The 15,807-nt window shown below is 49.0% G+C and overlaps 1 protein-coding gene across 1 annotated transcript in view; it reads right to left on the bottom strand.

The window, feature by feature from the left end:
* si:dkey-22o22.2 (neural-cadherin) overlaps positions 1 to 15,807 on the bottom strand; it is a 102,967-nt gene that overhangs the window by 35,357 nt on the left and 51,803 nt on the right. Inside the window, exons 4-11 of the mRNA XM_035416595.1 lie at positions 14,615 to 14,819; positions 11,857 to 11,968; positions 8,070 to 8,319; positions 7,462 to 7,604; positions 6,235 to 6,407; positions 3,585 to 3,753; positions 3,112 to 3,282; positions 1,807 to 1,979 (exon numbers count right to left, since the gene is read on the bottom strand). Of these exons, the coding sequence (XP_035272486.1) occupies positions 1,807 to 1,979; positions 3,112 to 3,282; positions 3,585 to 3,753; positions 6,235 to 6,407; positions 7,462 to 7,604; positions 8,070 to 8,319; positions 11,857 to 11,968; positions 14,615 to 14,819 (1,396 nt within the window). The remainder of the gene's footprint in view (positions 1 to 1,806; positions 1,980 to 3,111; positions 3,283 to 3,584; positions 3,754 to 6,234; positions 6,408 to 7,461; positions 7,605 to 8,069; positions 8,320 to 11,856; positions 11,969 to 14,614; positions 14,820 to 15,807) is intronic.

Raw genomic sequence — 15,807 nt, forward strand, 5'->3', positions numbered from 1 at the left:
TAAAGTCAGCATTATTCATTGGACATTAAGAGAGAAACTTCAAAAGTACATCGTGCTGAGGGAGAGGGTGGATTTATTCACAATGGCACCATATATTTTGCTTCTTAATTTGACTTTCAAGGCTAAGGCTTCAGAGAACAAAGTGGAGTGAACTACACATTCTACACTATTTCATTAAAATTACTGCTGTTATATTTATAATAAAAAGGATTTCTGAGGTTGAGTCAGCAGTAAAACTTTGCGTAACTGTTCCGAAATGTTGCCTTTTTCAGGTCAGCCAGTTGGATAAACCACCAGAGATGGAGAAAGAAAGAGAAGGCTAGGGATAGACAGAGAGAATGAAAAAGAGAATGAAAAAGAGGGGGAAAAAGAGATGAAACAGCCTTTTTGAAGGTAAAATCATCTGACATCTTGACGCTTTTTAAAAGTGATTCTTTCTGAAAAATGTGCGGCACTGAAACAGCGCAAGTAAAAAAAAGGAACAAGAAGAAATAAGAAGGATTCTCTCAGACCCATGCCCACTTTAATGTCCTGTATCGGAATTATCAGACAGATTTAAGGTAAAGAAGGTCCAGGTGGGACATGTTTTTTGTGCCTTTCTTCATTCAAATGTCTCCTTGTCTGAACTCATCTGCATCACCATAATGGAGACATCTTAAAAGCTAAAAGGTGTTCGATGTGAAATGTGCATAAATATTTCACAGTGAATCACAGTTCCCACTGAAACCCTCCACGAGCCCCCCGTCGCCTCTGGGAGGTGACCAAGGACAAATTTAAGTCCTTGAAACACAGAACAAGAAGGAGAGAACCCCCTCCCAATGCTCGCTGACGAGTCAGAACCGGGCTGTGCCGGTTAGCGATAGCATTAATTCATCATGGCTGCCTTATCGATGCAGCATGGCCGTTGAGCCGTCTATGGCGTGAGCTCACAGCCAATCTCCCCGTCTGCGACAGGGGAAGCCTCTTAATGTCAAACAGAGGCCCATCGCTTTTATATAACCTGCACAGGAATGACAGGGGGAGGCATTCCTCCTCTAAAATAAAATAAGAAAGCTGACACTTCTGCCGAGATGAAAAAACAACAACAAAAAAAAAAACCCACACGCAGGCCTCCAATAAGAAAAACAAAACAAAACAAAACAAAACAAAGACGCAAGCCGACGACAGAAGGAGCCTAGCCGACGCAGGCGAAGCGCGCAAACCCTATAAATAAAATGTCACCGTGCGGTGTCAGCTCGCTGCTGCCGGGAGGTAGACAGCCAAATGTCGCAGAAGCGCTCGCATTCATTTATTTATGCTTGTGCGAATACAATCTTGTTTTTGTTGCTGTTAAAGATATATATACACCATATATATATATATATATATATATATATATATATATATATATATATGTGTGTGTGTGTGTGTGCACTGTAATTTATATATAGACAGGGTTCTGTTGTTATTCCAGGCCTTGCCATGTTTAATATGCATCTGCTGAGGAATGAACAAAGACTGGTGAGCCATGGGTCCCAGGAAGGTATCATGTGCAGTGAGAGCGCGTGCCACAACACTGGGAGGAAAACACCTGCAAAGAACCAGTCGGCTGTGAACAGCAAACCGAACAGAGAAATAGACGGCAGGAGACGAATCACACAGAACGGGTACAAGCGCCGGGGAAACACTCCGGGGCAGCAGTGTGAGCTGGGGAATTGTGTTCGGGAGCGTCGTGATGAAAGTTTTGCGCGGTTTGACTTCAAATCACAGTCGTGGTCCCCTGAAGGAGCCCCCGGGGTCCCCAGCTGTGTTTGACAAAGCGCCTACCTGCGAGATGGGGTGATTGACAAAAACCCAGCCCGTGCTGGGGTTGATGTGGAAGTAGGCCGGGTTTTGGCGGGACAGGGAGTAGGTGATGGCGGCGTTGGTGCCCTGGTCGTCGTCGTGCGCGGCCGCTCGCAGGAAGCTGGTCCCCACGGGCGTGTCCTCGCGCAGGAAGTCTGGGTCGAGATAAAGCGGGTCAAGTGTCAACATCGGCCTTCGACAGTAATGGCAAGAAGAAAATAACCACGTGTGCAAATCGGGTACTCTGTGACTGCAGAAAATGGATGCCTGTCCAAGAAAATATTTCAATCACCCTGTTTAATAATTGACGCACAATTGATGTTATGTTTATTTCATTGATGCAGGGCAACCCTAACACCGTGCTTCTGAAATGTGGTGTGCACACATTGTAGATAAATGTTAATCTGGAAACAAACTTTTGTCAATATTCAATTTCACTTAAGTTGTTGGCAACACTCTTACAATTCAATACTTACAATAATGGTAGAGGCTTGGTAGTTCTTAAATGCTCTGTTAAAAAAGAAATGGACTTGACATTTACCTGAGCCACAACTGTGAGTTGGTGAGAGTTGTTAAGCCAGCAAAATCCAAGCTATTCAAGCTATTCAAGGTTATGTAAAAGGCGTACCTAAGTGTTTAATGAGTGGCTGAGTCCTTCAGGGAAACACGTTCAGGCTTTTCTAACACTCTGCATAGGTCACTCCCCCAGAGGAAGGAGAAAGAACTTTGCACTATGCATTGCTGCTGCTGTTTTTTATTGTGAAATTTCATTTTAATGTAAGAGGAATTCCCAAACACACAGCACTTGGGTTGGTTCTGTGGAAAATGAACGAGGAGAAATGGGACGAATGGGGGAATGCTGGGCATTTGTCAGCAGCGAAGGTAGCAGTCCTCTGGAGGGACTGGGAAACCAGGAAGTTGCAGTTGCGAGTCCCAGGCTGGAAAACAGCCTTTGGTACTCATGACCTGAGGTACCCCAACCTGAATCAGTTGAGTAAGTATTAAATATAGAACGATGACATACCAAGGAAATAGATAGAACTACTGTAGTTAAGGAGCAGGAGCAGCCCTGTCCCACAGCCCCAGCTTCACCACAGAGAAAGAGAGAGTCATTAATCTACAACACTCACGCTACTCATGAATCTCACAAGTTAATTCCACTGATGGCCCGGGTAGAATGTGAATATAGTGTTTCTGGAGCAATTGTTCATTGGGAGACAGATTAACCCCTCTGAAACACTTGTGGACATCAGTGTTGGAAATTGTAAGCCTGCGAATAGTCCTTACACTGGTAGCGACTGTTCTCGAACTTGGGGTCGTTGTCGTTCTGGTCGGCGATGAGGACGGTGATCTGGCAGATGCCGATCAGGGGCTCCTGGGCGAGGTCAGTGGCGGTGACGGACAGGGTGTACTCCCGCTGCTTCTCGCGGTCGAAGCTCACTGTGCTGCTGATCACACCTGCGTTGGCACACCAAGCACACAGTGTCACGAAATGAGGCCTGACACAGCCTTCACAACACACACATTAAAATAATCAAACCAATTTAACCTGCTCTGCAGCAGACACACAGCTAAAGCAATTATAGCACATTATAGCTATTTTTAGGTACCTCATATTCATATGAATATGTGAATTAAGATAATCACTTTTAATGTAATATTTATAAAATCAAAATATTTTTGAACTGAAAAAACAACAAATACATTTTTGCAAAGAGACATAATTGTGTTTGAGCACAGTGAAAATATCGCCTGTGTACCTGTGTCGGAATCGATGGCAAACCCAGAGGACGCGCCGTCCCGGTGCATGATGCCGTACTTGACCTCGCCGTTGAGCCCGATGTCGGCGTCGTGGGCCTGCACCCTCAGGACGAACGTTCCGGGAGGCTGGTTCTCCAGGACCCAGGCGTTGATGCTGTAGTTGTGACACTGAGAGCACAGAAGAGGATGCACTGAGACGCACAGGCACAGACCACAGCAGCACACCCATGCTGGGGCAGTCAGAGAAGCACAGACCAGAGTGACAGACAGGAGATGCGGTTAAGAGACGAGAATCAGACACAGATGAGATGTGCTTCAGACAGGAGCTACAAACGAGGTTGAGGTGAGATAAACAAACTGCAGATACAGCCAAGAATCACAGTGGAGCCAACTGATGAACCATAGAGATGGCACATACAAAAGAAAGACAGATGAGAGCAACAGACAAGAACTACAGAGGCAATACACAGATGAGACCTACAGACCAAATCCATGGACAAATGTAACAGAAGTGCAAGATGAGCATAACAGGAGAGTCACATATGAGAGCCACAGCAACAGCACCTGCACACTGAAGCCCGATAAATTTGAGATGTGTTTAGAATATTCACACATCTGCAGACTTACAGAAAGCTACCAAGATTCACTAATTTTTGAGGACTACCAAATGGCATTTCTGTTATTATGAATGTTAGCTTCATGAATTCAGTTTAAGTAGTTGGTGTACTGTGGATATTTACCTTTGTGAAAATGCCCAATGAAAGTGACTATTTATGTTGTGCCTTCCTTTACAGGGTGTGTACTATTGGTGGCTTCCCCAGTCTTCCACTTTCCTAGTTATATCTCTATCCAGCAGACCTGGGTCAAATACATATTTGTTTTGGATTCAAATACTTTTCTACGCTTCACTGATCGTGTCTGGTGTAATGGAACCAATGAAATACTCTACAAAAACTGCAAACCCCGCCTTCTGGTCATATTGGCAGGCTCAATTACAGCAGGCAAGACCAATAGAGCACAGAAAAGTATTTGAATCCAAAACAAATACGTATTTGACCCAGGTCTGCTACCCAGCACTGTCCCACCTTTAACACCTCAAACACCTCCTACATAGTATAGCACAGGGAGCTTGCTGACACATCTAATGGCTACAGGACAGTTCTTTTCACAGGACCACACATTTGTTCTGAAACCTATTGAAGATTTTGTAGGAGCAGTACTATTGGTATATTTTGAAAGCTGGTGTTTTTGTAGATGTGTGTGGCAACCATCGTGTTTGCTCGTCTCGACATTGTCCTGATGGAGGCTTACAGCCTAAACAAACTGGCCTTTTGATGTTTTAACAATTCCTTTTCCCAGAGATCAAAAGCTGGGATCTAGACTTCTAGAGTGGTGGAAATCTGTGTTGACATACACAGACTAGGTTAACCCCAATATAGCTTGGTATTACCCAAATATAGCCTGGCTATGCTCTAGTCTGCTATAAAACCTTTCGCCTGAACACCTAGACAGCTTTTCATTGACTTTTCACCAAATTTTCACCAAAAAAATGTTCCCTGTGTCACTTCCACTTGTTTCCTCTCCAACGAGAGATATTCCCATATACATTGTCTTTTCTCACGCACCTTGGTGAACCTGTGAGGGAGTCCTGGAATATTATTTGTTCATACGAAAGACAGCCTGCAAAGAAATCGGTATATCCACCAGGCCTTTGTTCTTGCACATCTATTGAGCATGTTTGTGTGGGAAAGGGAGGCTGGTGGGCTATACTGACGGGGGTCATCCACTGTATCCACTGTCCTGCCGTCTCATCTGCTCTCTTGTTCAGACTCCAGCTCCCACACTCATGCCATTGTATTCTCATTAAGACCAGCAGGCTTTCCGCCATCAGTTGATTGAAAAATAGCAGCACTTGACTGAACTTCAGAGTGGCCAATCACAGAGACGCGTGGAAGTAGGAGGCAATTAATCAAATAATCAGATCAATGATGGCGTTGAGAGCTCGAGTGGAACGCAAGTTTTGATGGTGTGCTGCAGCCCTCCAAGATATCCCCCCCTCCCCCTGTCTGTTTCTGTCCTGTGACTCATGCCATGACTCTTCCGCATCGACACTGTTTCTGGCATTTTGGCAGGTTTTCTAAAGCTTGGCATACTCTGCTAGAGATACTGCGCAGCTTTACAATGTCCCTGGTTCTCTCAGCCATCGGAGTGCATTCCAACATGCCACAGTCCACCTACAGAGAGGAGAGTGTAGGAGCCTTGCCAGATGCTCCTACCCATAATCCTCTAGGGCATATTTACCTCTCCTTTTCATATGCACACTCAGTATCTGGAGGTCGTTCCCCCACTAAAATATTCATCTCCAGAGCAGAGTTTTTGGCCTTTCTCCTCGCGTGTTGTGATCAGGGTTCTCAGTGGTCTCTCCCAGCAGAATTGAATGTCGTTCAGATGTTCCGTGACCAGCTGTCACGGAAACGATTTCCTCTCCCTCATAAAGTGACAGCAGTCCAAGCCTGTGCCTTATCAAAACATCCACTGCGAGTGTGTGTGTATGTGTGTGCAATGCTTGCATGCATGTGTTTGTGTGTGGCTGAGTGTGGTGCGTGGGTACGTGCGTACGTGCACGTGCGTCTGCGCGTGCGATCTCACCTCCTCGAAGACGGGCTTGTTGTTGTTGATGTCGTTGATGCCCACGATGATCTGGGCGGAGCTGCTGAGGGGGTGCGGCCCGCCGGAGGCGTTGTCGTCGGTGGCCGTGATGTTCAGGACGTACTGGGGCCCCCGCAGCTGGGGCGGGGGGCTCCTCCTCAGCTTGACGATCCCTGGAAGCAGACACAATCAGGCAGAAGCGCACGGCGCGCGCGCGTCAGAATGGGCGCCAAAGGCTAGCCGTCGCTACGCTCGCGGCACAACGGCTCTATCTATCGCCTCTACTTCAGACGCTCGCGGCGTTCCAAATTGAGTCGGGTCCCTGCTTCTGGAGACGCCATTAAAAGGGGGAGAAGAAGAAAAAAAAAGAGCCGCACACAAAGGAAAATGTTTACTGTGAAGGGAAAACATTTGCCTTTATACGACATCCTTTACAATCTGGTACAACAGGCGCTGCAGCACCGCAGCATCTTTGAAGCATTTCCCCACGCAACTTGGGCAAAATAAATAAATAAAGGAGCGGGAAAATAAATAAAACGGCACTAAGTCTTTGAAGTGACAACTTTTCACAATTTAACAGTGAGGAAGCCAGGGGCCATCTGTTTTGTTGGCCTGTAATAGACTGTTTGGGGGGGGGGGTTGGGGGGGGGGGGGGGGCGGCGGTGCGGAGGCGCTGATAAGGCAGAGAGCCTCGCAGCGCGTCGGCGCTTCCACCTATCCGGCTGGGCCGCTCGTAAACAAACGATAACTCCAGATCGCGGGGCGAGCGTAACCTTGGCCGCGGAGAAGCGGGCGGGCGTTCTGCGGAGCAGCCGTGAGCTGAGGGGCGAAGGGAGGCGCTCTTCACACAACAAAATACTTGTGATGAGAGAGGGAATCTGGGATTGGAATGCACTTCATCCAGGCTGAGGTTTCTTGTTAATAATCCGTTCCCCCAGAACAGAGGCTGCATACCACGGTACAGGAGAACCACAGGGCCTCCAGGGTTTTTGTTTTCAATGTTCCAAAAATTTAGCCGTGAGGTGAATAAACTATTTAAAATCATATATTAAGTTCTGACTAGCAACTAAACCAGCGGACATGTTTGGAGATGGGGGCATTATTTAAGGTTACCCTTTGCATCTTCTGAACTGGAAGGAGAGACAAAGTGTGTGTGTGTGTGTTTGTATGGGGTGGTAAACCTGCACTGGGACATCTACCATCCCTCCATCCCCTCGATTCTTTCACCTTTCTGGTTGTCCAGCTCGAAGTTGCTGTCCTCGTTGCCTCCTGTGATGGCGTAAGTCACCCCGTCTCCATCTGGGTCCTTGGCGTGGACGATAGCCACGAGCGTGTCTGGCCCGGCGTCCTCGGACAGGAAGGTCTTATAGCTGCAGGATGGAGAACGGGAAGATGGGGCTCAGCAGGCAAATCCCCAAACCCACCATCTGTGACCCCCCCCCCCAACCAGCCCTCTAAAGCCTTTCCTTAAATGCTTACAGGTGACCAAGCAATTCCAGCCCCAGAGCAGAAATGTAAAATGACCCTTCCGTCTTTGCTAACTGTTTGCTAGTTTATCTAGCCAAGTCCTCTTTATTTATAAAGTTTTCTCACGTAATTCCTCGGTGTTGGCATGTTCTTATAGATTCTTTGAGAGCCCGTCCAAATGGCTGTGTTTCCTTCTGTCTGCGCTCAACGAATGCCCAGCGCTGTCGAGAGCGCTTATCAGAATGCCAGAGCTGTGAAATCAGATACTGTGTCCACGCTGCGAAACGGGCGCGCGAGAGAGGCCCAGAATAGCTAACGCGAGGGACCGCGTGCGATCCTGCGAGGCCAGAGCCGCGCGCGAGACTCACGCTGCCTGGGAGAAGACGGGTGCCTCGTCGTTGGCGTTGGCCATGCGGATCCTGACGGAGGCGGTGCCCGTCCGGGGCGGGCTGCCCCTGTCCACGGCCACCACCACGAACTCGTACATGTGGTTGGGCCGCTCGTAGTCCAGGCGCTGCCTGGGGCTGACCACGCCCTGCGCCGTGATGTCGAAGTCCAGGCTCTGGATGAAGTAGGCGATCTCCGAGTTCTGCCCCGTGTCGCAGTCCCTGGCTAGAACTGTGGCGGGGAACGAAAAGAGGGGAGAGGTTTGAGCGAGGGTGCAGGGAGGGTGGAGGTGGCGGAGGAAGCGGAAATGGGGTGGAGGCGTGCTACGTCGGGGCAGAGGCGTGGTCACAGCGGCGAGTTGACGGAGAGCACATCCAGCCCTGTGACAGGTCAATTATTTCCATGGTAACCCTGAGCCAGCCTGGGAAGAGGAGGCCCAAGTTAAAGAGGGGGGCTTCCATCATTTACAGAGCCCCTGTGAAACTGGGGGAATGCTCTCGCTGTCTAAAATCGCTCTGGTTCCACGGGTTTTGACTTTGAGGGATGGAACTTTCAGAGCATCGCAGCTAATGTCCCCGGCAGTGAGAGCTGTCCTTGGCACGCGCGCGGCGCGGGTCTCTGCAGACGGGCCAGCCGAATTATCAACCCCCCCCCGCCCCCCTCCACCCCACCCCCAGCGCCTCCTCTCCCCTCTCGCCAGGCTACGGCCTCTCGTTCTCGCCGGGGCCCCTTGGATTTGTACAGTAAGTGCTTTTTTAATTAAGTACTCTGTCATGCTAAAAGAGCCAATATTAATTAAAACTATGTTGGGAGGCCAATTCTTTATTTGATAAATTTAAGGGCCCATCTGTTGAGGCCGCTGAGAAAGCTGGTGTTGACTCTCGCAGATCAAAAGTAAAACTTCAAGAAGGGTTTGCTGTCATTAGGCAAGGAGCCAGCGCTCGCGCCAGAACCGAGAGGGCCTCGGCTTCATTATACCGCGGGCAAGCTGTCACTGGGCCCAGCCAGCGCAGTCATTTGGTTCATGCAGATGAAGGCCCTAATCTCCAAGGCAAATACCGAGCTCAGTTCCCACAGATGTGGTGGTGCTCGGCTCCACAATCCACCCCCCACCCCCCTCCCTCTGCCTCCATCTCCCCTGCCCCATCCCCTCTCGTACCCCCGATGCAGGAACCTGTTGCAGTCCAGGCGGGGTGGTAAAGGGAGGGGTGGGGGGGTGGGGGGGTGGATGCACAGAGGGGCTTAAGGATGAGATTCAAACAGAAGGTTCATTAAAAATACACAGACTAATATAATATCACTTGGGGCTACCTATTACCATTTTTAATGCATGTGCTGTAGAAATGGAGTTGCAGTGGAAACTAAATTAAACATAGGGAGCCGAACGTATTCGGAGGGCACTGGGGGGACACAGGAGAGGATGGGGCCGGGGGGTGTGGGAGCACCCGCTCCTCAGCTAAATCATTTCTGGAAGTTTTTCTTTGATAATTGGACTGCATTTTCATATAAGTCCCCAGTAGGTCATATTAAAACCTTGTACCCAATTTATGGTTTGCAGTCTAATCCAGGCTTAAGGTAAATAGCAACAATAATGTTTTTTATTCATCCCCCACTTCTTTTTCCACTCAATCATTCACGGCGGTGGCTTAGGTTTTTTTCCACCCTTACAACACATTTGGTAGGTAAATCATAACTGCCGTTTACTTGAACCTGCATACGGCCGAAAGAGAAACAAAGACCAAGACCATGGCTTCATATTGCACACTGCGGCACAAACAAGGGCTGCTAACCGAAGAAACAGGGCAGCTGTTTTCTTTTTTCCACAGGAACCGCGTAGCCGAGGAGAGAATCTGTCTGCATGGCAATATGTAAATACTGCGTGAATACGACTGCATAACAAAAGTCAGCCATTATTTCAAATGTGCGCATCCACTTCGGAAAGCAAGCCATTGTTTGGAACATCCTAAGCAGGTGTTTTTCCCTTTTCTTTTTTAAAGGCAATTGCTCCCAAAGAGCAGAGGATAAATTAAAGTTCATTAATCATCCTCAGTGCTCTCCTGAGTCCACTTGTGAGAATGCGAGAATGTTCTGGCACCTGGACCGTCAGTGGAATACCCCTCTAGTCCTTTACTCATGTAAGGCTGCCTTTGCTTCCTCATAGAACCAAACACCAGCCAGAGCCAAAGCCCTTTTCTGGGAGCTCAAGAGTAAGCCGACATAAACCCACAAGACACGCTGACATAGCTGTCTGGGGCTGCCTTTCACGCACGCACGCACGCACACACACACACACACACACAAACACACACACACACACATACGCATGCATACGCACACACACACACACACACACACACAAACACACACATACGCATGCATACGCACACACACACACACACACACATAAACGCACGCATACTCACATACACACGCACACACACACACACACGCACACGCATAAACATACTCACATACACACGCACACACACAAGCACATACACACGCATACGCATACTCACATACACACGCACAAACACATCAGCACAGGCACACATACATGTACACACACACAGAAAGGCACACATAAATGGGGCACGTTGTGATGCATCCTATGAACAAAGGGTACTATATAAATGAAATTATTATTATTATTATTATTATTATTATTATTATTATTATAAATGTGCACACAGGTTTTTCTATTTATAGGCAGACAAGCCAATTTGTCCGGACGTATCCATGCATTTACAGACTGTATAAAATATGAAAGGATACAGATACGTCTCTAAATGGCAGAAGTGTGCGGCAAAGTCCCCGGGGAGCGGGGCCTCTCGGAAAAGCACAACACATCATCCATTTTTGAACAGACGTAAAACACTTTCAATTACCCAGATAGAATCGCATCAGTGCAGGCGCAGATAACTGCTCCAATTCCACTAAGGGCACAGTTTAGACGAGGTCAGCGTCCTCTCCGCCTTCCGCCCACGGCCCCGGCCCTATCGCCCCGATAATCTGTGACCGAGGGGTCGGCGCCGTCCAATTCGAGGCTCTCCCGGCGCCTCCTGCACGCTAATCAAGCACGCGACCACTGAGGTCCCTCTCGCCGCGCCCGCCAACCGCCGAAAAAACGTCAATAAATCATCAATCATCAACGTCCGCGGTTCCTGCTGAACGCGAAAATTGACAAATTGTGGGTGCAAATTGAAGTCATGCTCTGCTGCTCGCAGACTCACACACGGACACAAACGCACGCGCGCGCGCATACAAACGCACATTCACGCGCGCGCACATACAAGCGCACATTCACGCGTGCGCACATTCACACACAGGAGAACCTGGACACACACACATCCACCGGAGAAAGGAACGCCTCAGAGAGTGTGTTTTCATAGTGGAAGCGATTAAACCAATCACGATGAAACAGAAGTTACGCCTGCAGTCACGGGCAAGCTTTGATTACAACCCATTTAGCACCAAGAATCCTCGCTTTAATGAATTCATTCTTAAATATGAGCCTCTTTTATGGTCCCCATGTGGCTTGCTGCCCTGGAGCAAAACTGTCCTGCAGAGACACCTGCCTCAGGTTCTTTGTTGGGGGGGGGGGGGTGAGGGGGGGTGGGCATGTGGGGAGCTGTTGGGACATGTAGCAGGCAGATAGCCAAGCTGAGGCAGCACAATTCTACAATCCCCACCCCCGTTTCGGACATGTCACTTTTCATAAAAGCGCTGCCACCATCTCCCATCTCCAGAAGTTCACCTGTCCCTCACCTTGCAACAGGGATGTCCCAGGGGGGGTGGCTTCCGGAATGTTGTCCCGGCTGTAGATGGAATGCATGAATTCCGGGGTGCAGTCGTTCTCATCGCTGATGTGCACCACCACCTGCAACGGGACAGAAGTAATTGTGTAATTCGGTAAAGGACGAAAAGGGTGTGGGCCATGGTGGGGTGGGTGTTGGGGTTGGGCGGGTTGGGCGCAGGCACTCTGGGGCCAGCGACTCTCCTGCTCCACACTGGAGACACGCTGTCATCGCGTTCCATGTGCCCTCGTCTTGTCTCAAAATGCAGGCTTGTGGAGTGAACCGACGGGGACAGGGCAAATTAATACACAGCGGTTACAGGCAAGGGCAAGGGACGAGGGACGAAAGAGACAGAGAGGGAGAGAAGAAGAGGGAGAGAGAGAGACAGAGAGAGAAAGAGAGAGAGAGAGACGAGGGGGGGGGGGGAGCATCCTAGACGAGAGCATCCAGGAGGAAACTTCAGTCATGCTGTTGGGGGACTCCCAGCAGAAGCTTATCACCAGGGAGCAGCGATGCCAAGAGGGAGGAAAGTTCTCTCTGACAGACAGCCCCACATGCAGACACTCACTGCCTGGAAAATGTATGGGGGGTGGAGCAGTGAAATACAGCTCCACTGAGAGAGGCACCGGCACATTAACCGGTCGCTTGTGCATCATTCACTTTCCTTCTCCTCCCTCCATCGCTCCGTCTCCCGTCCGTCTCCTGGCCTCCGCAGGATCGGATCGCTTCACCTTCGCAATCTGTCCTCAGGCCTCAGCCTGCCTGTTTCCACTCCGCGTCCTCTCTATACTCATCGTCGCCCGAATCCTTTCATTTAAAGGTCAGCAAGGCCTGGTCGTGCTCACAAATACTGCGTCTTGTGTGTTTCGAAAAATAAGCCTGAAGTCAAATAACCTGGGTCAAAAAAGGCATCAAGCACCTGAAAAAGAACTCCCAAAGAAACCTCTGGAACCAAGCACGGACAAAATGCATGGCATTTTAGAGGCCAGTAGGACAAGGCCTTGAGCATCTGACCAAATACTTGGATTTAGGTTAACTCGCAGAAACAGCCCAGGTACTACAGCCTAAAACCATTCCTCCCATGTCACAGGCTTGCAGGGACATTAATTGCATCGGGAGCTACGGGCTTCAGGATGATTAAGAGGCACCGATTGGGCAGAGATCCATCGCTGTCACACCACTCAGCAGTGGCCGGGAATGCCGCGATTGGCAAACAGCCTAATTGGTCATGAGTGGAGAAAGCGGGGTTGGGGGTGGGAGGTGGGGGGCGCAGAGTGCGGACCTCGTCCACAGATGGCGCAAGCGGGTAGTGGGATGGCTTCTGCGTGCTACCCCTGCACTCCGCCCCCCCCCCTCCACCCACCCCCCACCAGATTGAGGCCGTGCAAGTAAACTGTCTGTGCAGCCCACTGTCACAGATCAGGGCCTGTCCGTCTCCCTGTCCCTCCACATAGTAGGTTCCTCTAAAGCACTCAATTAAAGGAGGGGGAGCTTATGCAGATTCAATGCTACAGCACCATTCTACGGAATATCAAAAACTACTAGGATTCCCATAATTCCCCTGCACAACTTCCCAGAACCCCCTCCCCCCCACATAACTTCCTGAACCCTGCAGAAAATGTAAAAACACCACTCAGTACCTTTACGTCACAATACCAAACATCAAAAAGCCTTTTAACTTTTGAATAATTTAGCTTCTAGCTTTTTACACCAAATTTTTTTTTTTACTGTATTTTTGCTTACTACTGTACAGTCCTAGTGTTTCTTCCACTTTCACCATCATTGTCCATGTTTTTTCTTTGGATTACTTTACATTTCATGAGAACTTTCAGATTTACATCCCTATTTAACTATCATTATAATGCATTGCCTGTATGTCCCACAAGCACACAAAGATGGTCTAGTAAATTTGGACTTGAGCATTCAATAGCGACATTATGCCGGTGGTACCCATCTCAGTATGGAAACAAGGGGAACAAGGGATTTGAGGAGGAAAAGCCAGCTACGCGGGGGAAGCGGTGCAGCGGCCTTATCTGCATTGCAAAAGCGCTCGTTTCGCCCGTGCCCGATTCAAATGATCTGAGCGGATTTGACATACAAGACTGCACCGGAGACGCTCTCGATACATTACCGCATTGTGGGGAAACGGCAGGCTCGCTGTTTGAACCATTACCTGCATAATGCATGCAAAAACGGCGTGACCCAGGAGAGACAGCGAAACCTTGTAAATCTGTGTGTTGGTAGCCTACCGTCAGCACTGGCACGGAGCGAGAGTCTCAGGCTTTAAACAATCATTACCGGGGACCTATTAAAACCTGTCTGGCAGCAGCTGTGTTGTGAAGGAGCGCTGCGGAGGGCTGGATGATATGGCCGCCGGGCCCCCGGCCTCCAGTGGCTCCATCAGTCATTAACGAGCTCAGCAGAGCAGGCCAGGGGCCGGTGGCCACCCCGCCGGAGCAGAACCCAGCGCGGGGAAAGGTGTTTACGGAGAGAAAATGAGCGTGTGTGCGTGTGCGTGCGTGTGTGTGTGTGTGTGTGTGTGTGTGTTTATATGTGCTGTGTGTGTGTGCGTGTGTGTGTGTGTTTATATGTGCTGTGTGTGTGTGTGTGTGTTTATATGTGCTGTGTGTGTGTGTCTGTGTGTAGGTGTGTGTGTGCGTGTGTGTGTGTGTGTGTTTATATGTGCTGTGTGTGTGTGTCTGTGTGTAGGTGCGTGTGTGTGTGTATACCTCTGCCACTGTGCTCAGCCCGGTGCCTGGCTCTGACGCCCGCACTTGCAGGTGATGGAGGTGATGGCCGCTCTCGTAGTCCACAGCCCGCGTCAGGCTCACAGCACCGCTCTCCTGGTTGACACTGAACAGGTTGCTGGGGTTCACCAGCAGCAGGTAGGAGAGACTCTTACGCTGGAAGGAGATGGCTTGCACCACTGCAACACTGCACAAGCACAGATGTGGACTATTACTGGTGATATTATTTCTTTAGTAAGCACTCCTATCCCTTGTGGCCCACAGGGCCATAAAAGTATGACACATTACAGTTTAAGAACAGGGAAAAATAATGGCATGTAGACTATTATTATTAGTTTATTATTAATTTAGCAGGTGTTCTAATCCCAAGTAACTTACATGGCCTTCAAAGTATGTTACTTAAGTCCATATCATAATATATGGATAAGGAGGCATTGTTTACAGAGCCAGAGGTAACAGGTAACAAAGTCCATGGAACAGGAAGTTATGTTCAAGTACTGCTAATACTGGCACCTGGAAACAGCACACAGGGAATTCATGTAAAGGCCATCGAAAAAAAGAAATGGGTCTGCATTTATTCCTTCACTTCACACAAACATCATTCTTTTTCTCCTCTTTTTTTAAATACGTCAGCAAGATGCATCCCATCCTTGTTCCCTGGCTAAGCCTCCTCCTCCACACTTTTTTCAAGGGAGTGAGGCTTAACACGTTGTGTTCTCTGTCACAGCCCAGGGGCAGCAGGTTCAGACGCTCCTCTTGATGTTTATCCAGAAGTTTCTTTTAATAAATATTTGAATTTGTACACTTTCAAATTCAGGGCCTGCGGGGGGACTAAATGATGCATCTGCGTCCTACCCCCAACACCACCCCCCCATCCAAAACCACCCTTTTCTCACAGCCTCCGCTGATCTCATCTCGAGGGCACGTTCTTTAGCGCAACAGATTACACGAAGCCGGCGAGTGAACCACGTTACCCACAATGCCGATCACGCATACAATGAGCTGCAGCAGCAGCAGTGTTACAGACTGTAAACCCCCACACAATGTTTCAAGAGAAATGGGGAACAGTACAATTAGATTCCTACTTTCCCTTTCCCAAAACAGCCTGACAATGTGTTCATTCTTCCAAATAAGTTGTCACGGAACGATCTTCCAGGCATGTTCCAGGCATGAAC

Source organism: Anguilla anguilla, chromosome 1 (genome assembly GCF_013347855.1).
Source record: "Anguilla anguilla isolate fAngAng1 chromosome 1, fAngAng1.pri, whole genome shotgun sequence".
Classification (NCBI taxonomy): Eukaryota; Metazoa; Chordata; class Actinopteri; order Anguilliformes; family Anguillidae; genus Anguilla; species Anguilla anguilla.